The sequence below is a fragment of the Vombatus ursinus genome, unplaced genomic scaffold, assembly GCF_900497805.2.
Source record: "Vombatus ursinus unplaced genomic scaffold, bare-nosed wombat genome assembly UNPS02009173.1, whole genome shotgun sequence".
Classification (NCBI taxonomy): domain Eukaryota; kingdom Metazoa; phylum Chordata; class Mammalia; order Diprotodontia; family Vombatidae; genus Vombatus; species Vombatus ursinus.
Window position 1 is genome coordinate 516,338 of NW_020948951.1, and position 25,188 is coordinate 541,525.

Genomic DNA, 25,188 nt, shown 5'->3' on the forward strand with positions numbered 1-25,188 from the left:
CTTCACAGCCCAAACTACCTGCCTTTATTTCTCAAGTTAGTGAAAACAGTAATTCAATACTCCATTCACACTTGACACTGTGGGGGCCTGGTTGGTCACTGATACTTCTTTTGTAGGGTGTGTATCTGAATCCTTTTTTTTGGAGGGGGGAGGGGCAGTGTCGGTCTTGCCCATAGTTACTATGCCTCGTGCAAAGGACCATCCCCTACATCCTCCACCACCACTGAATACTGGGGGCAGTATTTCTAGTCACACTCTTGCCCAATCACTTAAGGCACTTATTTTGGGCTTTTTGTTTTTGTGAAAAATATGTTGAAAAATAAAGTTAGTTCATGGTATAAACTACATTTAAAAGTGTTTTATTCTTTACATATTCACATCTTCTTAAGTAAATGTTTACTTTTTTTTTTTTTTTTTTTTTGCTTAGGCAGTTGGGGTTAAGTGACTTGCCCAGGGTCACACAGCTACTCAGTGTCAAGTGTTTGGTCTGAGGTCGGATTTGAACTCAGGTCCTCCTGACTTCAGGGCCAGTGCTCTATCCACTGCGCCACCTAGCTGCCCCAAATGTTTCCTTAGATTAAAATGACCCCATAGCCATATTAGGGGACTTGATTTATATAAAGAACTTTACAAAATTTGTGTGTAAAGCTGGGTAAGGTGCCTATTCCTTCCTGGGTTGGTCATTTTATTTAGACTTCTAACTATGGGATGATGTCAGATTCCTAACCCTTTCCTTCTTTGGTGCCCATCAGGAACCACAAAAGCTGAAGACCGTGGTATGTTGCTGAAAACCTTCAACGAACCAGGCTCTGAGTATTTCATTTTTCTCCTGAGTACTCGGGCCGGGGGTCTTGGGCTAAACCTCCAGTCTGCAGATACTGTGATAATTTTTGACAGTGACTGGAATCCTCACCAGGTAAAAGAAAAATGGAGCTAAGTGCAGGGACTCTTGATAGATTCCAAAAGCAAAAAAAAGCTGTTCTCCCTTCTTCCCCCCCCCTTATGAGAAAGGGGGCACAGTTATGCTTCCATCTTAAGTTTAAACACTAGCTTCCTTCCTATCTCAGTTATTCTGAGTGGTTTAACACATGAACTGCAGAGGACCTATAGAATCTCTTTCTCTCGAGATGATTAAAACCTCTCACCATCTGCTTTGGATGGTGTAAGTGTGAATTCACTTAGAGACAAGTAGCTGAACTGGATGGCCTCTTGAGATTCCTTCTTATACTCAATTCTATAAAAGCACGAACACATAATATCAATATTCACAGGTAAATCAAAGGATAGCTCATTCATAGTGCACTGAGGTGTAGAGTCTGAGATAGGAGACATGTTGCCTCCCTCTTTTCCACCTGAAAATAGCTGTTTTTCTCAGGCTCTCATTTTGTGCAAAGTGAGAGATTACTAACTCAGCTAAAGAGAAAAAAGTCACTGTGAGGGACTTGCCCTTCGTATTTCCTGCCAAGGACATATGAATGCAAAGTGTGTATCCCTCCTTGTGGAGACTTAAGTACTGTTTTTCTCCTCTAATTTAGTTGGTGACTATTTATCTGTCTCTGTTCACTTTGTTCCTTACTCGTGTGTCCAGATATAACCCAGAGACAGATTAAGCAAGAAAGAAAAAAAAAAAAAAAGAATGAGAAAAGGGGCAGCTAGGTGGCGCAGTGGATAGAGCACCGGCCTTGGAGTCAGGAGGACTTGAGTTCAAATCCAGTCTCCGACCAGACACTTGACACTTACTAGCTGTGTGACCCTGGGCAAGTCACTTAACCCCGATGGCCTCGCACACAAAAAAAAAAAAGAGTAAGCAAGAAATGATCCTGGGTCTTGTGCTCTTGGTAGTTCACCAGCTCTAGAAGCCAGTGCTCTCATTTGTACTAAAGAAGTGCCTAACATTGTGCTGTGCGCATGGGAAGCACTCAGTAAATATTTATTGCTTTTGTTATATTCATGAGGCAGCCATGGAAGAGAGTGTGTATGGCAAAAAACAGAGCTTCCCAAGAATGAAGTAGTAAATGCTGAGCTTTCTTCCCGTAGCCTTGAATCCCAAAGAAGGTAAAAGCTTCCGAAGGAAAACTGAAGTGGCAGGTCCTCCTAGGCCGCCTTCCAGAGGTGGTAATGGCCCTGGCCTCAGCGGCTTCGTTCATCCATGATTCATAGAAAGATGAACTGGTTTTCTCAGTTGTTCTAGTGAAAACCATCAGCAAAACTAACCTTTTAATTGAGCTTCTCTCTCTAGAGGTATTATTCCCTCTAATAGAAGCTTTTTAGGCAACTCCATGCTTGGCTTTGGGAGTATCAGATGTACCAGGCATGTCTTTTGACAAAGGCTCAACCTTCTGAGTGACATTTAAAGAACCTGATTTTTTTCCTAGAGAAATTTGTATTGAAATGACAAGCAAACAATTTCCTCTTTCAGGACTTACAAGCACAGGACCGTGCCCATCGTATTGGGCAGCAAAATGAGGTCCGGGTCCTCCGTCTTTGCACAGTTAATAGTGTGGAAGAGAAGATCTTGGCTGCAGCCAAATACAAGCTAAATGTTGATCAGAAGGTGATCCAGGCTGGTATGTTTGACCAGAAATCCTCCAGCCACGAGAGAAGAGCTTTCCTCCAGGCGATCCTAGAGCATGAGGAACAGGATGAGGTAGGAGGCCAAGACGGACCCTGCCCTCTCTCTTTCCAAGTGTGAATGGTGAATGCATGGGTGCCTTTCCCTTTTTTCCATTTTTTTCCTTTTTTTTTTCTTTTTTTTCTTTTTTCTTTCTTTTTTCTTTTTTTTTTTTTTTTGCTCTTATGTTTTTTACATCCCTGGAATAAAGGGAGTGTGGGCTGAAAGGAAAGAGGATGAGTACTTGCTTTTCTTTAAAGTGACTTTTAGTGCTGGTGAAAGATGCCGGATTGACAGCCCTGGAGACTGAAGTCCTCTATTTATCCACAGAGCAGACACAGCACGGGCAGCGGCAGTGCAAGCTTCGCCCACACTGCCCCTCCGCCAATGTGCCTCAACCCTGACTTGGAGGAACCACCTCTAAAGGTGAGAGGGGTAGTTCAGTCTCCATGCCCATTCAATCCTTGGCTTCTGTGCTGAGGTGGCCAGCAAAGGGCCAGATCTGACAATGTGTGTGTGTGTGTATGTATGTGCTTTCTGTTGCCATGTGGATACTTGTCCACTGGAAACTGGACTGAGACCTCAACCTCATTTCCCATGGACCACCGAATAGCTGTCAGGTGGTAAAGACTGTCGGTGTTGAAATCCACTCACTTCAGCTACTTTTAGAGTCTCCACAGTAGAATTAAGTATTTAAAATCTTCTAGGAAGAAGATGAAGTTCCAGATGATGAAACTGTCAATCAGATGATCGCCCGACATGAAGAGGAGTTTGATCTTTTCATGGTGAGCTTCAAAGGCTGGGATAGTTACAGTCAGTAGAGAGGGCCACAGGCAGTGTGGTATTTCTTGCTGAGAGGAACTTCATTAGGAGAGACAGAGAATATAAATATTAAAGGGATGCTTTTACAACAGTTCATATGCATCTACAAGATTGTTTCATAACAGATAATTTTTAGTAAAACACTAATATTACTAACCAGACCCCAAGATTTGATTGGAGAGAGAATGAGCCCCATCATTCTTGATAAGGAATATGAGTCTGAAGGGTGAACTAGAATTAAACTCTCATCTCTCCCATGGGTATGTCTTGTGGTAAACAGAGCAGTAATTGTGGTCTTCACTTCAATGTGTTGACTTGCTGAATCTGAATGGCTCTCTTGAAGGGAGAATTCAGTCCATCAAAGGCTAATGGGTTTGAAGAAGAGATAGTAAAATAACCTTTGTTTGCTGCTTCAGTAGTCATGGATTTCTTAACTCCATCTTCTCTCAGAACAGAAGTGATGACTATATAACCTTAACTAGGAGCCACTTTGTCAGCCTGGCCCCTGGGAGGGCAAAATGACGTCTTCCTTCAAGGAAGGTTTAAGCCCTGGTATCCTTGCATCCATGGAGCAAGCCAGAGGCTGTTCTAGAGCATAGCAATACACTGGTGCATTAGAATAAGGGCTGTCCAACAGCATCTGCACCTGAAAAATGAGAACTATGCTGTATTTCTAGATTTGACTGTGTTCTGTGCTGGAATAGGGATAAAGCTACTTTGTGAGCTATAGTCTCTTTTAGTGCTTATGGAAAGCCTTTCCAGCTAAATATACAACTTAAGTGTCTGATTATCGTGCATATCAAATATGATACATATGTCATATTTATCTCACTGTCACCCAAGGACTTTGTAGCAGGAATGGAAATAGTCAGTGGCCCTCTTAATAATTGTTCCTGATTTTCCCACGGGCCCCTGACTTCCTCTCACTGTGTCCTAGCGCATGGATTTGGATCGTAGGCGAGAGGAAGCTCGAAACCCCAAAAGAAAGCCACGCCTGATGGAAGAAGATGAGCTTCCATCTTGGATCATTAAGGATGATGCTGAAGTTGAGAGGCTGACCTGTGAGGAAGAAGAAGAAAAGATGTTTGGGCGAGGCTCCCGCCACCGTAAAGAAGTTGACTACAGCGACTCACTGACCGAGAAGCAGTGGCTCAAGGTATATACTGTAGGTGATGGCTTCATTCTGCACTGATTTTTTTTCAGACTACCCTTGTTAGTGTCCTGGGGACCTTAATCTGTGCTCAGAAACTAGTCTTCTGTCCAGTGGGTTAGTCTTGAGGGGGAATTTTATTTGAAATCTGACTGGCTTCCGGCAGTCTTTACTCAAGTTATTTTTTATTTCAATGTCAGTGAGGCTTAAGTAACACAGATATTAATACAAATGTAATTCCTTTACAAGAGAAATAAGTTCCCTTGAGTATATCAGACCATAATATTCTCCATGAGCTCCACCTTGATTTGTGTTGCCTAACAGGTGTCCTCTGAGAATGTAAAAACTAATGAGTTTATCTAAGTATATTTCTGTCTAGGAAAAAGTGTCTTCAGCTGGACAGTAATGAAAAATTGACAAATTTATTTTCTTGCTCTGTCCTTTTTTCTATGCATATTTCATTCAGAATACCACTTTTCTGTTATTAAAGTGGCTTATGTATGAGACAGTTAACTGGTTTACAGTTTATCCTGCTTTAAAAAAATAAATAACCTAATGAGTTTAATAAATTAAAGTCTGTACTATGACCATAAGGCTAGATTCTAATGTCAGCCCTGTGCAGTGGGCTAGGAGTCAGAAAGCCCTGAGTTCAAGTTCTGCCTAAGATGCTTCCTAGCTGTGTAGCCCTGGGCAAGACAGTTTAACTTCTCTCAGCCCCAGTTTTGTCATCTCTTAGAGGATTTGGTGGGCTCCATGGTGCCTTCCAGCTCTTAAGTCTGTGACCCAAAGAAATGAGAAAATTTTCCTCTTCCCCTTCTTTACAGTGTTAGGGGGTGGTGTGGACACACAATTGCACATACTCTCACATTCAGTTGACATGTTGATTAGTCTTACTGACCTACTTTTCTTTCTCTTTTATTCTTTATTAAAAGGGATGACTTACTAGGGAGGGCAGGCCGAAAGGGAATATTGGACACTGGAGATGATGTAAAAACCAAAAGATCGATAAAAATTTTTTTTTTTTTTTAAAGAAATCCAGCATCAGAACCTGGCCTTACTTTGGCCATAAAGTCAGCCACCAGGAACTTCCTGGTCAGAGCGTGGCCCACTCTCATTTCTTTCCGTTGATAATTTCCATTTAAATGTTGTTAAAAGCCAAGAGCTGACAGAGCACTATGTTGCAGCTGTTGATTTCTGTCCATATATTGTCCCAAAAAAAGACCAGAGGAAACAGATACATGAAGTATATTCAACTTGGTTTCCAGAGAGCGAGGTGGGGCAGATGATGTGATCACATAACGGAACCGACCAGCCTCACCTGTCCCACCACAGGCCACACCCTTGCTGAGTTTTATTTCCAAGTAACTCTCAGTGTTGTTGACTGTTGCTTTCCTCTACCAGCCTGTAAAGCCAGTCTGCTTACTTTAGATCTCACAGGCTTTCCAGAAGTGTGTACACTCACATGTGTAGCTTGCAAAAGATTTTAAATGCGGAAAAGGATTAAACAAGCCTGTTAGGTCAGGGCAGTGGGTGCGAAGTGAAGGTGAAGCAGTTTGGGCCTCTGCAGCATCTGACCTCAAGAGGCCTAGAGCCGTGATGAAAGTCACAGTAAAGAGAAACCAGTTTCCTGTAGACAGGGCTGGGGGTCTGCTGCATGTCTTACTGGGTGGAATGGCAAAGTCTGAGACACAAATTCAGCTCCTAACAAGGAGACTGTCTTATGAGAGAAAAATACTGGGGAAGTGGACCACCACCTTGGGGACAGGCCTCTGCTGGACAGCCATGAAGTCCCTATCTTCTTGGGCAGGAAAAGTCAATTGACAGAGATACCCCAAACCATACAGTCTTAGAGCTGGAAGGGGACCTTAAAGTTAATCTATTCCAACCCCCTCATTTTACCAATAAGAAAACTTGGACCCAGGTAGCTGATTTGATCAGTCTCCTGACTTTTAGTAGTCTAGTGTTCTTTCTTCAAGGGTGAAATTATCCATGGGATGTTTTCATTTGTAGCACTCATTAAATTAAACAGAATAAGTGCAACAATATTTAGATAGCACAGCAAGCAAACTGAGCCAGATTTGGGATATGTGGCATAGTGCTCACCCTCCCTTCCCTTACTGTTAGCAACCCTTCCCTTAGCTTTGTGTATGAATGAGTTGTTTCTGTTGTGTTCCTCTCCCTAAATAATCTGGATGGTGGTTGTTCTGTTTTACTACCACTGACCTTGAAGGCCATAGAGGAAGGTACACTGGAGGAAATCGAGGAAGAAGTCCGACAGAAGAAGTCATCTCGGAAGCGCAAACGGGACAGCGATGCTGGCTCTTCAACACCAACAACCAGTACTCGCAGCCGTGACAAGGATGATGATAGCAAAAAGCAAAAGAAACGTGGCAGACCCCCTGCTGAAAAGCTCTCCCCAAACCCACCAAACCTCACCAAGAAAATGAAGAAGATTGTGGATGCTGTGATCAAATACAAAGACAGGTAAGTGAAAAAAGGGACAGAGCAGCCCCTTCACTCCGTGATTGATGGCTTGGCTGTGAGCAGGAGGATGGGGTACAGCCTGAGCCCAGTGGGTATCACAGCTAGACTGGATGTCTTCAGTTGTGCTGACGGAGAATTTGGTTAACTATCTTTTTCTCTGTGCTTCCTTGGTATTACCAAAAAAAATGGACCATAAGGGAAAGTCTCTATGTCCAGAGAGCTCTTCAGATTGATGCAAAGCAGCCAAGAGAGTCTACATCAGTTACCCCATCTTGATCCCAGGCTCACAGATTCTAAATGCTATAGCTTTCAACAGACCCGTTTACTAGACATCTGCCCACCCACATCTGGTTGCCAAAAGTACCCAGTGCTGCACGCTGAGGGCAAGCTTTTCCCTTTTGTATAGAGCTCTTTGCTATCTCCTTAAGTTTTCTGGCAAACTTTGTGGAGGGGGGCAGGGGACCAATTAGGCTGTGATTTGCTACATATCCTCAGCCTTTCAGTTTCAGGTTCTCCCTAGGTGGTTACAGGCGCTCTTCATTTGCGGCCCATTGCGTTGAGTTGTTTGTAGGGTAGTGTGGTGTATCCTTGGATTTTCAGTTGAAACATGCCTTTGCATTAGAGGAGGTGCAGCTATCTACATTTGGAGGGGCTTAGGATTCTGTGTGAGACTGGAAAGTACTGCAGGGAAAACTTATCTTGCTTTAGCCCCGTTTGGCTGCTTCGCCAAGCACAGCAGTTTCAGAAGGAAGTGATTTTTCCTGATGTCTTGAGCGCCACTTAGGAGCCCCAGACACCAGTAAGGGAGTTAAGAAGATGATAGCTAAAAACGTGCAGGCAATAAGCCTCAGAGATTAGCCCCAAGAAATGGCAGCTTTAAAAGTAAAAAAAAAATAATAATAATATGCAAGGATAGTTTAAATAGGCTCTATTCTTGATCAGAGACAAAGTTCTCTCATTTGATCTTGATTGATTAGCATTTTATATTCTGTTGCTTTCCTTTGGCCAGATGGATGTACAGCTGTAAGACACATACCATAGACTCAGTCCGTGGTTCATGCTACCCTATTGAAACAAAATGTCATTTGATAAATTCTCATATGGGTTTATCTTCCATAATTTTTAACAGATTCAGGAAGATCTGGTATGTGAGGAAAAGTTGCAGAGGTCTAGACATTATTGCACTACAGAATATTATTAGTGGGAAGAATATGCCCATCTTACAATGGGCATATTACTCAGAACACTTATATTTGGTGAAACTATAATAGTGATAGTATGCATTTGTTTAAGGCTTTAAAATTTGCAAAGCACTTTTCTCACAGTAATCCTATAAATCAGACAATGTAAGTATTGTCACCACTTTAAAGAGAACTAAACTGAGGGTTGCAGAGATGAAGTGATTTGCTAAGGGTCACACCAGTCTTAATTTAGACTCAGGTTTTGTAACTCCACATCCAGCGCTTTCTACTATACCACACCTTCTCTGCATCCATACCTTTATCCTCTCCGGGGGGATTATATTCAGTGAGGTCAACAGTTCTATATAAGGATCTCTGCTAGGGAAAGGAGCAGTGCGAGAGAGGGAGAGCCTTACTGCTTTTCTTGTTCCCAAGCTGTGCCCATTGTCTTGGCTCTTTCTGGGAATGTTCAAAGTGTCAGGCTCACAGTGTGCCTTTGGAGACTTTTTTCAAAAGACCGTGGAATCGGGTGGAAGAATTGGCCTCCTGTGTGTCTGTCTGAAATTCAGCAAATCCAAAAAGCAACCCTGGGATAAAGGTTTACAGATTGTGGTTGGAGACAGAACCTCACCTTCTCCAACTAGAGGATGCTGTGCAGAAACACAGTAAAGGGGAATGATATTAGAGCATGTTTTTCATTGAGACTCAAAACTCACTAAAACACAAGTGCCAACTCTAGGGTGGGCATCAGGTTCCTTCAGAAGTGGTCACCAGAGCAATAGCTGTTCTTAAGGAGAGTGGGGTGGGTGGTTAGAGCAGGTGACCTTGAATGTGCTTTTCCCATACTCCTATTAATTATCTCTAAGTGTCTCAGTTCATTGTCAAAATTACAATAACATGATGAACAGAGTAGAACTAAGAGCAATAGGAGATGTTCCAGAGAAGCAGATTTTGGCTCAGTGTGTGAAAAAACTTCCCAATGATTAGTGCTGACCACAGGTGGAATGAGCTGCCTCCCAGATCACATTCTTTCGCTTAAAAAAATTCTTCAAGGAGAAGCTGTAGAGGAGACTCCTGCTCCAGGATAGGTTGGGCTAGACTTTGAGATCTCAGCCATTTCAGAGAGTCTGTGATTATGGAACAGAAACAGTCTTCCCTGGGCTGGAGCAGCCCCATGTAATCTCTCCTCTCCATGCTGCCTCCTCAGGCCCATTGACTTAGCAGGAATTGGTCTTTTGATGACTGAGCTAATCTATTTCATCCTTATCTTTCAAGATTATTTTTGGGTGTGTTGGGTTCTTCTTGTCATTTTCCCCCATTAGCTATCATTTTAATTGGCAGCCATTGATAGAACACTTACTATGTACCCAAATGTGCTTTGGGGGCCTGGGACACTGATGGGTATGCCACATGGTGCCTATCCTTGTGGGATGTGCTCATCAGAAATAATCACTTCAGGGAGTGTGTGCTAAGGGAGTCCCCCTGGGGTGGTGGGAGCAGGTATGTATACTCTGAGAGTTGGAAGGTGCAGATTCTTAGGCAAATCACCTTCCCTTTTCTAAGCCTCAGTTTCCTTGTGAGTGCAGAGATATGGTGGTCATCAGTAGGATCATGATCAAGGGTCAAGAATTGGCATACGAGTTATTATTGGAAAATAAGTGTTAGAAATGAATGATTAGAAGAGAAGGAAAGTGAGGGCTTCTCATAGCAAACTTAGCAAACATGCACAGCTCGGTGCTGTACTGGTGCCCTCAAAATGCAAGGAGGCCAAAAGGATATTGTCTGGACTATTCAGGAGCTCCTCTGTAGGAAAAGAACCCGAGGGAGGAGAAGGTACAGAAGGAGTACAGTCTGTACTGTGCCAGAGGAAGGGATACACCGCCCCCCCCAATATATATCCATTAATTCATTCAACATCATTTATTAAGTACATGCTAGGGCTGGCTAGGAATACCAAAAAAAAAACTTCTATCTTCAAAGAACCCATTGGGTAGAATGGACAATGTGCACGGATTTAAAAAAAATGGAACATATGCAGGGGTGGGTGTGTGCTTTTGCACATCCATATACATGTATATACATATGTGGTAAAGAAGGCTTTAAAATTAGGAAAGACTTCTTGTGAGAAGTGGCCCTTGAGCCAATGGATTATGTGAGTCAGAGATAAGGGAATAAATGCTAGGGATGGAGGGAGAGGGCGGGGCAGAGAGCATATGCAAAGATCCAGAGTTGGGAGATGCAACACAAGTGAGCTAGCCTGGTTAGAACATAAAGTGAGTGAAGGAGAAGCTTAGAAACACAGGCTAGAGTAGATTGTGAAGGGTTTTAAACAACAGAGTTTATCTTCCTAGCAGAAAGAAGCCTTCTGAAGCTGAGTGCACAGTGGAGTGACATGATCATACCTTACTTTAAAAATGTCAGTTTGGCAGCTGTCAAGGATAAATAAAAGAGGGGAGAGTGGGAGGCAGGGAGACCAATTAGAATTCTGGCCATTTGCAATAGTCCAACCAAGAAGTGATAAATACCTGAACTCTAGTGATCATGTGAGCATAGAAAAGGAGACAGATGTAAGAAATGTTGTAGTGGTGGAATGGACCAGACTTTGTTGCCTGATTGGATTTGAGGAAGGAAAAGAATCCAGGATCATTCTTTATTATGTAAACCAGGGTGACTAGAAGGAAGCAGATGTCAGGAAGTTGGGAAGATAGGATGTCTTAGGGGAAAAGATAACATGCTCCATTTTGGACCCACATTGAATTTGAAACGGATGCCTTCGGGCCCTGCAGTGAGTAGTGCAGGACTGGAACTGCAGAGGGATATGAGGGCTGGATCTAGGAATCATCTGCAAAGAGAAGATGGCTTACTTTACACTCTCGATCTACAGTGGTGGTGGAGATGACAATGTTTGCATTCCTTTCCTCATCAGCTTGTGAGGAATGTGTAAACAGTAAAGGGCCACGTGTTGGCTTGGTTTCAGTCCCAGGTCTTCCATTAACTTTCTGTGAAGCCTCAGGCCCTTCCCCTTTCTAGGTGCCTTTGCTTCATCTGTAAAATGAGGGAGTTGCATTACTGTTATTTAAGTCCCCACAGTAAGACTGTATTTAGAATATATTGTTCAGTTTCATGAGAAATGTCCACACAGTAAGAGTACTTGAATATCGCTGACATCTGAGAGGAGTTTGGGAGGTTTGCAGACAAGTCTCAGTACTAATCATGGTTTTGTTTCATTTCCTAAGAACTTCCTTTGAAGTGCTAGGCAACCCTGCACTGGTAGGACTGCCTGGTGTATGGGGCAAGAGGTACAAAGGCAGGGGGCACTTGGTGCTGGGAATGGTAAAACAATATCCCTTCATCACCAGTGAATGAATGGCAGAAATCATTTGGGTCTAAGATACCTTCACAAAGAAGGAGGGATTCAAGTTAGATCTGAAAAGATGGTTAGGATTTGGTGTCAAGAATTCAGTTCAGCGAACATCTAAGGGCCTCCTATGTGTAAGGCTATGCACTGAATGCTGGGGAGGTGACATCCCCATAGGATGGTATAGTTGTTCGAGCACTGGACCTGGGGAGTTAGGGAGATGAGGGTCAAAGCCAGCCTCTACCACCATGACCAGGGGCCAGTCACCTGAACTCTCGAGTTTCAAGTTGGCTCCATGTTTTCTGAAGGAAATCTAGAGTTATGTGACTTACTTGGGATAATTTATGTAAATATGTGTAGTATTCAGTTATTATTATTGTTCTCACCTTTTATGGTGAAATTCTTTTTTAAATGGTTCTGGGACAAGTTGCTGTTCCATTGTTATCCTTTTGAACTTTTGTTCAGATGTACTTTTTGTAGTTGGTTACAAGTAGTAGGATATAAGCTAATCTTCTGTAGACCTAGTAAAAGCATCCTTAGTATAGCACCAGTAGCAGAAAAGACAGTGAGGATGATACACACCTTATCCTGTTCCCATGTGGTTTTCATCTCCCTGCCTGTCTTCTATAGAGCTTGGAGATTGAATATTCAGTGTGATGACATCTATCTTAAAAATTGTTCCTTAACTGTTCTCTCCAGGTGATTGTTCAATCTCTGATAATAGTCCACAATATAGTGTATTGATTGAGTTCTCTAGGTTATTTTGAGATCCACGTTTATACTATGGAGATTTGTCATCTGTACACCTAAGACCTTCTGGTATTCTAGCCACCACGTCCAGTTTTCTAGGTATCCTGTGTGTAGTAGGTACAAAATTTTTACAGCCAGCAGTGATGTTACATTGTTGCCACCATTTCATTACATAATATATGTTATTTTTGTTACTGCTACTACTACTACGCATCACACACTTAATCATTTGGCCTATGTTAGGCCTCCCATTTCATTTTTTGATAAATTCCTTCTTATGTTAAGCTGAAACCTACATCCCTGATCTTCTACATACTGGCTCTGGTTCTGCCCACTGATCAGATCAGGTTGTGGGAGTCCTTTAATGCCAGGTTAATGAATTTGTACTTTATCCTATGGGGACAGGGAAGCTATCAAAAATATTTGAGAAGAGAGTGCCCTGGACAGAGGGGCACTTAGCAAGATTAGTAGTGTGTATACCTAATACCTGGTAATCACTAATTTTTGGTCATATGGATTTATGGGTTTTGAAAGTTTTCCGCAGGGCTAGGGAAAGGATTTCAGGGATTACTTATGTTGATGGCTCCATTTGCCCATCTGTGTAGACATTTCCTCCCAGGGTATAGGTCTCCACACTTCCATGTCTCTTCATCCTGTATGATTTTTATCCATACCTTTGTGTAATTACTTCATTGAGGATCTACTTCCTCTGGTTCTTCTGATATTTCCGAGATACCAGTGTAGCACTTGGGCTGGCCATCTGTCCAATCCTTGCTAAAAGACCATCTCACTGCCTTTTCTGGTTGTATCTTCCAATTTAACTTATAAAGATGTCACTATGGGTGTGGCTTAGTTCCTCTGTTAGTTTATCCACTGTCCCAAGAACCTACTTTGAGTATCAAACAAAGTAAACAAGTTTCAGTGGTTAGATTCAAGTTTATTAGATGATTTACAACCTTTGTGATTCTGACCACTGTCTGCCCCCTTTCCTATTGCTGTCATAGCTGAAGCAGAAGGGAGCCAAACTCCTACTAACAAGCTGCTCTGTAGTTAGTGAGTGTAGACCTCAGGCAGCCATGTGTCTCAAGGCCTCTACTTGAAGGCTTTTTCAGCTAGGTGTATTATTGTGTACCCAGTTGGGTATACCTTTGAGGAATAGAGAGTAACCTTGACATCACACTGAAGCATCTGAGGAAGAAACCTAGGTTGGCAATTCTGGGAGTCTCCTTGTTCTTTCTGTTCTAGTGTTGATTGGTTTCTAGGCAGGTTTATGTCTTCATTCTCTGTCCTGTTGTTTCCCTACATGCATAAAATAGATGTGAAGTTCCCAAGGACTGCAGGGGGAAGAGACAACTTGAAGGATCTCTGATTCCCTCCCTGTGCATAGTCCTGCTTCTGGGGCAGGTGATATCCCCTTCCACACCTTAGTAAAAGGTTTACTGAGTTAACCATGGCCAAAAAAGTCCAACATGCTGACCAGCTCTCTGGTTCCAAGCCTCTCTTCATTTAGCTAGACTGGTTCTCAGATAGCATATGGCCCATCACCCAGCCCATGCTATCTCTGCAGGACTTGCCTGCCTGGCCTTGGAGAATCCAGTCTTCCATCTACACTTTGGTAGTAGAGAGGAAGAGGGGGGAAAATACGTAGTGTTTGTTTCTTCTGACCCATGATGAATAAAGCCTTTAAAATGAAATCACTGTGGGATATCATTTTGAGTGTGGAAAGGCCAGGCATACACTTGTGCAGCTGGCAGGTTTCAATGCAAGATTCTTTCTTGTCTCAGAGCATATCTTCTTTTCCTGTATACTGAGAACAAATAGTACATTGTACTCTCTCAAACATGCACAAGCCCCATTCACCTCCAGGGGGCACCGTGGTCCACCTTGTTGACTCACGGACCTCATCGGCCTGCCTGTGAGTTAGGGACTGACTGTGAGATGGGTTCCTGCGGACAGACAGCAGCAGCAGCCAGTGTCATTACCTCCATTTTTACAGCTGAAACTGAGGCTCAGGAAGAGGAAGTGACTTGCCCTTGGTCCCAAAGCTAGGGAGGGTTGGAGCAGCTCCTTTGAATGTGGGGGACGCTGGCATCAGCATCCATTCCTCCATGCGTTTCCTATAGAGATTAGGAACCAGGAGCTTACTACCCTGCCCTGCCCTGCACAAAATATGCGGGACAGAGAAGCATCAGAGCAAGTCTTAAGGGGGTAGAGTTGAAAAGAAGTTGAAAACAGCTACTTCCTGAGCCTGTGACCTGGAAATCCACATAGATCCTGAAAAGCGCCCTTCGCTATTGGAAGGTAAGACTTTACATTTATCTGAATTCAGAACCATCCAATTCTATCTTAACCCATTTCCACAACCTGTTCCTGCTGATCTGATGTTTTATAGCAAAGCTGCCTCCCTCTGCAGCCCACCTGCCTGCCTCCTTTGTGGCTAGGCTGGGGCCTCAGGCCTGCCGGGCAGTTCTTCAGTCTCTGAGCAATTGTCTCTGAGGTAGCGTAGTTTTGGTAGCAGCCCACTAAACTGCTCTTTGTTTTTGTTTCTTATTTCTCCTTGCAGCAGAGTGACGAGCAGTGTGTAATGTGTAGAAGCTTCTCCACACTAGCCCAAAACAACATGACTTATAGCTGTTGAACTATGGAAGATCCATTTCCAAATGCACCATATTGTTAAACTGGCCAGACTTGTCCTCATCTCTAAGAAATGTTCTACAAACGTTTAAAAAAAAAATCCTTCTTGGCCAAAAGTGAAAAGGACCTTAATGAAGTTCAATCTGGTCTAATTCTCCTTCCATCTCCTGTGACATCAGCATCATCTTCAGCCAAACAGCTACAACCAGTCATGAGGCATCGTAGCAGCTGCCCCCTTTGAAAGCAGGATCCCCCTACCCCCTTCCCCAGGGATCCAGCAGCCCTTGGTCTGAGCAATTGCATATTGTCTGCTAGCAAATCATTGTCAGCAGCTGGAAATACAGCTTAACTAGATAGTTTTTAAATGACTGAGACCAGAAGGTGGCAGTCTCTGATCAAATATCTTTCCGATGGAAGCATGAATGTTCTTAAGACAATAGGAAGTACCGGCAAACTGCTCATGGACCAACCCTGGGATAAAGAAGCCCCAGAGCATTTCAGAAACACCCCAGCATTTCTTTTTTCTCTTAAGAGCTTTGATCACTACAGAACATACTAGCTGAAAAACACGAGGTCTTCTACTAGACCCAAGGCCTGATGAAGCCCTGGCCTTGGTAACTGAAGATGGAGGAAATATAAAGCAAGTCAGAATCCCTGGTGGGAGGAAAGCCAATTGTGGCCTCTGCACATACCCTCATGGCGTTTGAGTTGGAAACTTGACAGATAAGCCAAGGAATGTGTCAGTGCGGAGGCCTCTGCTCTTTGTGTGGCTGCTAACTCAGAAGAAGGAAAGACAACAAGCTCATGACACCCAGGTGACAGGACAACCCAGGAGGGCAGAGAGGCACTGGGGAAGCTTACCAGTGTCTTTAAGAAGCAGTTACTAGTTGAGGATATTAAACTATCCTAAAGCCTCAGGAATGCTACACCTCAGGAAGTTCAGCCACAGAATTCCCTGCAGTGTCTAAAGCAGGGGCTGCCTCTGAATTTGATGATGGCCTCTATTCAGAGAGCCCGGACAAAAGCAACTACTTGTTGAGAATTTAAGGCAGCATGACCCGAAGGAAAAAGAGAGAACTTGGCCCCAGAAGACTTGGGTTTACATTCTGTTCTTGAACTTAATGATGGTGTAATAAGGTCATCACTGAACTCTTCAAACTCCAGTTTTATCATCTGTTTAATCAAGAGAAGAGGCTCCTAGACCTTGAGAACTAGAAGGGAACCTGAAGAGATCCCCTTGTCAGACCCCTTAGTTCACAAATGAGGACCTTCAGCCCCAGCGTGGACAGGCTGGGACTCACCCTCCTTAACGTCCTTGGTCTGAAGATCAGATGCAAGAAAATGTAGGTGTGTGAACCCTAAAGCATTATAGAAATGTAAGTTATTTCCGTTTATGTACAAAAGACAATCACGTGAAAGAATTTATTACGAAATGAAAAGAATTTTATTAACGTGCTGCTGTAAATGGTATATGAACTTAATGGACAATAGAGTTGCATTGTAAGTAATGAAGAATGTGAGTAATTGAAACACAGAAATATTTGTGTGAACTGATTCGTGGTAAAGAGAGTGGACCCAGGAGAGCCGTGTAGGTGGGGATTACAGTCAAGTGGACAATGAAGGCCACTCCGGAAGGCATCCTAATGCAGAACACATGCATTGATGGCCCACATCAATTCCTCCTGGCTGAGGCTCACAAGCTTCGAGTTCCCTTGCTTTCTGCTAAGAAATGGTGCAGTCCCAGCACAGCCCGGACATGCTTGGCCACTCACAGTCACTAGATCAGTTTGGTTTGGCTGTGTTTTTTTCAATCTCTCTTTTGTAAGAGATGGTTCTACGTGGAGGGAGGGTTATTGCTGGGGAATGATTGTTGTATTAAAAACAAACTACATCTCAAAAAACTTTTTTTTAAGATTTTGTGAAAAAATGTAAAGATTTTTATTGTGAACACAAGCTGCTGTAAATCTCATTTCCAGGATTTGGAAGCAGTAAGGAAGGGTGGGCTGCACATTTAACTTAAATCATCACTGCAGAAGGACTTTAAAAATCACTTAGTCCACCTTCCTCATTTCACAGAGGAAGAAACTGAGGCCCAGAGAAGGGATAAAGTGTGTCAGTGTCAAAGCAGTAAACCAGGCCCTCTCCTGTGTTTTTTCTGCTCTGTTGTGGGAGTCACACCTGAAGCCTTAAAGAAAGGAAGCCTTAGCACAGTGACCAGGAAGCTAAACTGAGTCAGGAAAACCTGTGTTCAGGTATGTGACACTGGAAAAGTCACTTAACTGCTCTCAGCCTCAGTTTTCCCATCTCAAAATGAGATAGATAGTATTTGCCCCATATGGTTGTTGTGAGAATGAAATGAGATAAAATATGTACACCACTTTAGGAACCTTAAAGCATGGCTGCTATTATTGAAAGGACCCCAGATAAGAGAAACTGAGTCTAGGAAAGGCTAACAGATTTTGCAAAAAGCCATACCTGTTCAGGTAGTTGACCCAGGAATACTGCCTGGCATAGTGTGTGTGGGCAGGGCCTTTATACTTCTTGTAGCTTCTGATTCTTCTTGTTTTTCACCTGCTACTGAAGCAAATGAAAGCAATTTGCCTGTGTTGGGAAGTAAGTTCCTCTTAAGTCAAGAAATAAAAGCACCAAAGAGTAGAGGAATTTGTCTCAATCTGGGTATACCTTCAATTTACTGGAAGTCCAGGGAAAAGCTTCAGAAGTAGCTGATATTGACATCTCATAAAATGACTCTGAGGAGCCTGGGTGCAATCAGTGAGTTTGGAAAGTTAGTGTTACTAAGATACTCCATGCCTTTTGTGGAACTGAGCACTTGCTGTGACCTGCCTGATGCTGGACAGGACCCAATGCCCTTAGAACACAAAACTTCCTTGCTTTACTTTTGACAGTCTCCTGCATTTTTTGTTGTTTGCCTGCTTCTCCTGACTGGCAGAAACTGCAAGATACTCAATTCTGTGGAAGTCAAGCCACTGGTACCTCCATTTGTAACAAAAAATAAAAACGTTCAAAAGTTAAACAAATTATTAAGTTTGTAATTTTTGTCTGAATAAACTACATACTGTTTATTTAATATTCCAAACTTGAGCAAATTGAACTCTGCCTGTATTGTCTTAAAGTCATAGATCTGTGAGGGGGTTAATATACCTGAGTGTACATATTCTCACTTTTCCTACCCTGTGGCCTCTCCCACCGTCTCTGCCCCCAGTGGCTTCAGAATATATGGATGTGCTGTATTTCTCCTCCAGCAGCATCAGGTTTCTGTCATATTCTCTTCCCTGCTTTAGTGCTATTTACTGAGCCCAGGTCCAACTGTCTCCTCCCCTTCCAGTTCACATAGGCTGCACCTGTGAAACCCCTGGTGTTGTGGTCATCCTTATGTTTGTTTTGTGGAGCTTGTGTTCCCCAGGAGGGCTCTGGTGGGGAGGGGGAAGGCCAGCTTTGGGGTGGGTGCCTGGCTGAGTGGATAGTTCATGCCTGGTGGGTGTGTGTCCCCTTGTTTTGTAGTAGTAGTGGACGCCAGCTGAGCGAGGTGTTCATTCAGCTTCCTTCCCGCAAAGAGCTGCCAGAGTACTACGAGCTCATCCGAAAACCAGTGGACTTCAAGAAAATAAAGGTAATATTGCCTTCTAGACGAAGCTGAAGAAAAGAGATTTCTTCTATGTGGGCTAGAAGTCCTCAGGCCTGTCACTTTAATGAAACATTTTAAGAATGCCCTGTGTGGACATCATTCTTTTCCCTATCCCCTAGTCTTGCTCGTGCTGCTCATTTGAGTATCAAACCTTTATTTCTTGAGTCATACAAGGTTACTTCAGGGGAGCCCCAGCCTAATGGGCAAAGACTCCAGATGGGTCTGATCTGGATAGATTTGTTTCTTCCCATGACTGACAGTCACGTAAAAGATATTAGTATGGAAAGTGCTAGGATGAAACCCAGTTTAAGCCCTTAAAATAGCGGCATGACTGTTTCAACAAGATAGTTATCTTTTTTAATAGAGTAAGTTGTATACAGGACAATCTTTGGAAAAGACATGATTTTCTGTAGATAGATCTATTTATTGCATATACTACCTGACCCTGTCCCTCCTCCCTCCCTTCTTTCCCAGGAACGGATCCGCAACCACAAGTACCGCAGCCTCAATGATCTAGAGAAGGATGTGATGCTGCTATGTCAGAATGCCCAGACCTTCAACCTGGAAGGCTCACTGGTAGGGGACAGCTGGGAGAGCCCACCACCCAGTTTCAGATGCCAAAACTGCCTTCTTCCCTCCCTCTGCCAGCAATCGTTTAGTCTCTTGGTCATCTCTAGGGCTGATGTTATCTATGCCCAAGAGAGAGGGCCTCACTTATGAAATCAAGGCCATTTGCCACTGACCTCAGAAAATAGCTTTCATGTTACTGAAATGACTCACCTCACATGGTGGATGTGCTCCTAAAGAGCTGTCTGTAAATCAAATATGTTCACATACGGTAGGAGAACCCTCTTTCCAGATACATGTTCTCAGCTCTGTCCCCTCTCCCGTGAATCCTTTTCTTCCCCAACACTCCCATGTTGATGGATGTTGTAAATCTATACATATTGCTCAGGCTCATTGTCCTTCCCATCCTCCAAACTCCCCTTAGATCTATGAAGACTCAATTGTCCTGCAGTCTGTTTTCACCAGTGTGAGACAGAAAATTGAGAAAGAGGATGATAGCGAAGGAGAAGAAAGTGAAGAGGAGGAAGAAGGAGAAGAGGAAGGATCTGAATCTGAGTGTAAGTCTTCCCTGATGCCTCCTGGGACCTAGTGATGACAGTTTCCTAACGGAAACCTTTAATCACCCTTAGGGAAATGGAAACACAGGAATGACAGGCCTTCATGAGTGAGAGGCCTGGAGAAAAGTCAGTGTTTGTACAGGGATGAGCCACATAAGATTCCATCTCCCATGTCACCAGCTGTAGGGAAGACAGGCTTTCTTCTTTTCTCTGATGAAGATGACCACCACGTTTGGGGTCCTAGGGAGGTTACTTGGGGTGCCATGTGTCTCACAGGCCCATTTGGTACTACCTGATCTATTGTCCTGAGGTGGGTGAGGTACAGAGGGGAAGAAGAGTGGATTTTATTCCCTGACTTTCAGGGAATATTCAAGGATGGCTGAAAACAGGGAGAAAACATGAGTGCAAGAGGCATTTGGGGTACTCCAGGCCCATAACCAATTTCTTCTCTTTGGTCCTCCTGAGAGTCCAGCAAGTACCCCCACAATCTCATTCCCTGTTTATGCCTTCTCAGCTCGCTCTGTCAAAGTGAAGATTAAGCTTGGCCGAAAAGAGAAAGCACAAGACCGGTTGAAGGGCCGGAGACGCACCAGCCGGGGATCCCGAGCCAAACCAGTAGTGAGTGATGATGACAGTGAAGAAGAACAAGAGGAGGTAAAGTCAGGAGGGACACGTTGTGGGGAGGCTCTTATTTATAAAAGGGAGAACTGAAGTTCAGGTACAAACAGCAAGGGACCAGCCAGACCACGCTTTGTTGATGATCCCAGCGAAGCGTTTTCCTCTCAGCTGCACACTTTTCAAACTCATCATTGGCTCATAGAGTTAAAGCCAGATGAAACCTTTCAGGCCACCTAGTCCTCCCCCTTACTGTACAAGCAGGGAAACTGAGGACCAGCAGGGTAAAATTATTTTCCCAAGGTCACAAGCAGGCAGTAAGAGGCAGAGGTGAAAAGCAAATGCCAGTCCTAGGTAACTTTTAACAGGGGTAAAAGTCAGGTACCTAAAATTTAAAGTTATCCTATAGACAGATTCCCTCCCCCTTTGACAAACACGTAGTATAAGTAAGAACCTGGGCCCTTCTACTATGGGCTTTGGTTGCTAACAACAGGAGTAACTTTCTCATTCCATAGTGTAGGGTCTTACAGCTAGAAAGGACGTTGGACCCCAGCCCTGACTGTGCAACTGTTTCTCAGGAGCAGCAGCAGAGCTGTGATGGCTTCTGTGCCTGGAGCTCGGAATGACGGCACTAAGCTCGGAGCTCAGTATCGGAGAGGCAAAGGTCGCTGTCCTCCCTCGTGTGTCATCTCCCCCACCCTCTCCTTATTTGCCAGACAGTGTGCACACAAATACAAAGAATGTAGGAGCCCCTACTCCCAAGGTAACAGACAGCTGATCCTAGCTTCGCCCAGAACCATTTCTGGCAAGTATGGGCAACCTCGCTGACATCAACATCCCCTACTTTTTCTCCTTAATTTATTCTTATTTAAGCCTTTTTGTCCCTCTTTTCAGTTCCTGCAGGGTAAGCTTCCTCCCTTCCCAGTGTTCCAAGCTAAGATTTCCTGTTACGTTGTCCTGATTTTCTTTGTCCATGTTGATGATGTCATTACACACAAAGGATCTTAAAATACAAACCCTAAGAGCTGAAGCAGCTAATTGCTGTGTCAAGCTGAGCCTGGGCCACTGGGAGGAGCCAAGAGCCCTGATGAAGATAGCGACTCTTGTTAAATAAGGAAGCTTTTAGATTAAGAAAATCTCAGTACCGATGCTGGACTTCAGCATGTATATGTCACAGAGCTGAATTTCAACTAATCTTAAGGGAATGATGATTAGCAAGACAATTAGGTTCCTAATTATCTAATCTGAGGTTATGTCTAAAGCACAGCCTCATTTCAGTTTAGCCTCTGTATTTCTGCCTCCCACGAATATCGTGGCCCAGATACGCCACTCAAGTGCAAGACACCTACCTTTATCTAATAGCTGAGGCGATCATCTCAGAACATCTGAGCTCAAACAAGCATTTGATTCTAGTTTCCAGTAGAGGTGGAAGCCTATTGGGGAATTAGCTAAGTGTTTCCTGCCATCAGAGTTTGATAGTGACAGAGAATTGAGGCTATCGAGTTTCTCTTGATGGATAGGATGGGATGGTGGCATCTTGTGTGATGACGGGAACACTGCTGTGTAGTCACAGACCCTGGGTCTGAATCCTGACTGCTTCCCAGCTGGGTGTCCTTGAGCACCTTTCTTCTCTCTGGGCCTAAATTTCCTCATCAGTAAAGTGAAGGTGTGGCATTAGATGATCTTCAAGTCCCTTCCAACCACAGGAATGATGTGATACTATGAGCCTTCCAGGTTCTGAGCAGCTCCCCCTGAGGGCCATGCCTGTGTGCTCACCCAGCCTTTCTTTGTGCCCTACTTTTTAGGATCGCTCAGGAAGTGGCAGTGAAGAAGACTAAACCGGACATTCCACGGTGTAGACCCCGAGAGTCCCTCTTCCTTTAGCTGTAACGGGTAGCAACAAATGTAGTATCAGACTTCAGTAAACTGTATAAAAATCTTCCATATTTATACTGCAGAGAAGATGTAGGACTGTTTGTGTCTTGCCTTGTCCTGACATCAGTAGCGTTTGTAACAGCATTAACTGTTTAAAAAGGAAAAAAAAAGAATTATGAATTGGGGAACACTTGATATCTATTTTTTCTTTTTCTGGCAGTACTGTTTCAGTTGCAGTATTGAATCACTGTAGTTTAAACTGTGGATGCATGTGTGTAGCCGTCCACTACTAGTACTGTATTTTATTCAACAGGTCAAAGTCACCAGGTGCCGCCTGTCCACAGAGGACACTGGCCCTCGTGAGTGTGTGTGTGTCAGCGTCACTGGATTTCAGACAGTAATAAATTAAACAAAAAAGACTCTCTGGTGAACTTACTATCTTCACGATATTCCTGTGTTGCAGTCATTTCTGTAACTCTCTAATTTCTGATTATTTACAAGAACCTTCCCCCTCCACCCTGCTCTGCAATTGCCAGCCGGCTTCTGCGGAAAGCATGAGGTCTTGGACACAAGCTAAAGATCTTGAACTTGGAGGGAGACTTACTGCCTGACCAGGAGGGTAAGATTGCTGGCCCTGTGGTGCCTGGTGGAAAAGGGCAAGCATCTAGTCCATCCTCTGCCTAAGCGAGAATCCTCTTTACTGCCTGTAGGCCGGTGGTCATCAAGTCTCCATTTGACCACACAGCTGTTCTATGACTGTTCTATGTCCAATGCAGTCCCCTTCAGTCCAAAGCACTGGTCACTTGGGTTCTTCCCAGGGTAGAGAAGCAGCTTCTTTTTTTTGGTCTGGTCAGTGGGGTTAAGTGACTTGCCCAGGTCACACAGCTAGGAAGTATTATGTGTCTGAGGCTGGATTTGAACTCAATGTCCTCCTGTCTCCAGGACTGGTGCTCTATCCACTGCGCCACCTAGCTGCCCCGAGAAGCAGCTTCTTAGGGTCCCTCCCCATCCTCCAGCCAGTATTTACCTGCCAGCCTTAAGTCTTAGGAGAGTTATAAGATCAAAGATTTAGACCTCAGAAGTCATCAATTCAGAATGCATTTTCTTTGCTTGCTCTAGACTCAACATCCTTTAAGATCCTGAAACCCCATCCGGATATATTGACCCTGGACACTTCTGCCCACTCCACACTGGTGGTGAAGAATGGGGCTGTATTTGGCATGTTCCCTTCATTGCCCCCTTTGTAATAATGTTCACAGGGGGTCACACTTCACGGGGTTTATAGAGTTGCTAAACTGGGAATGAGGACAATATATTAGGTATTAGGGTTAGAAAGGACAGCTGTGTGTGTCAGGGTGGAGTTTGGATTTGGACAGGTGGTCAGAGCTGACATTTACTAAAGTCATCTTCTCATTTCTCAAGCACCAGAACAAGTCGTTGGGACAGTTCTCTCTGAGGGTTCTCACACATTGGCGTTTTCTGCACTTAATCCCCTCACCCCAATCAAAGGAGCTGGCATCTAGAACTCAATGGATCTACCTCCCCTTTCCCATTTTAGAACCACAGCTGAAAACCAACTCTAGCATTCTCTTCCGTCATCCCTCCACCCCGCCCCAGTGCAGAACCACAGCTGGTCTTTGTTCAGTGGTCCTTGTCCTTTGGAAAGGTGACTGTCTTGTCATAGCATTGACAAGCTAGAGTTTGTTCAGAGGAGAGCGCCCAGGACAGGGAGTAAGATTTGAAACCAGATCTTACAAGGATTGGTTGGAGGACCTGGGGAATGTTCATACTAAAGGTGAGCAGAAGAAAGAGATCTTAGAAAGTAGTGAAGGACTGAGGAGACCTGGGTTCCAGCCATGATGGATGCCTTGTGCCTTTTGAGCCACCAGTAAAATGGGGGTGATAAATATGTGACCACCAAGGGTTGTAAAGCATGTACTTTGATATGAATGTGAGCTCTGACCATTCAGCATGGCGTCTGGCGCATAGCACTTAGCACTTAAATGCTTGCCTTTTTTTCTTTTTCTTTTTTCCTCTTAAGACAATAAATGGATTGAGTTGGTGTAGGGGTGTAGCAGCATTGACCTCAGCAGCTAGGTAGGGTGACGGATAGAGTGCTGGGTTAAAAGAGTCAGGGAGACCCAAGCTCAAATCCTATCTCAGACACTTAAGATGTGTGATCTGGGCAAATCACATAACTTCTGTTTGCCCCAGTTTCCTCACCTATAAAATGGGGATGATAATAGCCACCTCTGGGATTGTTTCAAGGATCAAATGAAATAGCACATTTAAAGTGCTTTTGCAAATCTTAAAGTGCTGTATAAATGCTATTTCTCATTTACATATTCAAAAGGCTAACAATAAAGGTATTAACAGTGGAAAAGACAAGATTACATTCCATAGCTAATAAATGCTATTAGCAGGCATCATACCTAGATTGGGGGTTTGCTGGAGCTCTTTATGTATGTCACCTCATTCAGCCTTCCCAACAGCAAGCTCATCGCTGTTGTTATCCCTATTTTACAACTGAGAAAAGACGCTGAGAGAACCTAAGTAACTTACCTGGGGTCACTAGTGACCAAGGCTGGATTTGAACTCGGGCCTTCCTGATCCCAAGCTCAGCATCATATCTTCATTCATTAAATATGATGAATGTCCCGAGAAATAGGCACCAGAGCAGGGGCCGGCAAGCATTACACTTAATTTCCAGGCTTTTTTTATTTGTGTGAATAGCTGACCCAGTTGTCTCACCCGGGTGTACTTGACCTCCTTTTTAAAAATCATAAATATTCCATAAAAGCACTAAATAAATTCACTCCTCCCACTTTTTCAGCTCCTTGGAGGTCTCTTAGAGACAGACAGTCTGCAATGCACCAGCACGACTTCCTTCCCCAAAGTTCTGTCCTTCCGAGTCTGAGTCTGTTAGGCACATCTTCAC

The 25,188-nt window shown here is 43.8% G+C and overlaps 1 protein-coding gene across 9 annotated transcripts in view; it reads left to right on the plus strand.

The window, feature by feature from the left end:
• The window catches only part of SMARCA4 (SWI/SNF related, matrix associated, actin dependent regulator of chromatin, subfamily a, member 4), a 120,999-nt gene extending 98,314 nt beyond the window's left edge, over window positions 1-22,685 (plus strand). For 3 of the 9 annotated variants that reach the window (XM_027851127.1, XM_027851125.1, XM_027851126.1), the window contains exons 25-35: window positions 753-916; window positions 2,420-2,647; window positions 2,942-3,037; window positions 3,319-3,396; window positions 4,371-4,598; window positions 6,814-7,067; window positions 18,513-18,621; window positions 19,111-19,212; window positions 19,628-19,760; window positions 20,275-20,414; window positions 22,181-22,685. In XM_027851127.1, coding sequence (XP_027706928.1) covers window positions 753-916; window positions 2,420-2,647; window positions 2,942-3,037; window positions 3,319-3,396; window positions 4,371-4,598; window positions 6,814-7,067; window positions 18,513-18,621; window positions 19,111-19,212; window positions 19,628-19,760; window positions 20,275-20,414; window positions 22,181-22,213 — 1,565 coding nt within the window. In that variant the 3' untranslated portion in view covers window positions 22,214-22,685. Of the gene's footprint in view, window positions 1-752; window positions 917-2,419; window positions 2,648-2,941; window positions 3,038-3,318; window positions 3,397-4,370; window positions 4,599-6,813; window positions 7,068-14,919; window positions 18,088-18,512; window positions 18,622-19,110; window positions 19,213-19,627; window positions 19,761-20,274; window positions 20,415-22,180 lie in introns of those variants that run through there. The other 6 variants (XM_027851129.1, XM_027851130.1, XM_027851131.1 and 3 more) reach the window with 6 other exon arrangements.
• The last annotated feature ends 2,503 nt before the right edge of the window (window positions 22,686-25,188 follow it).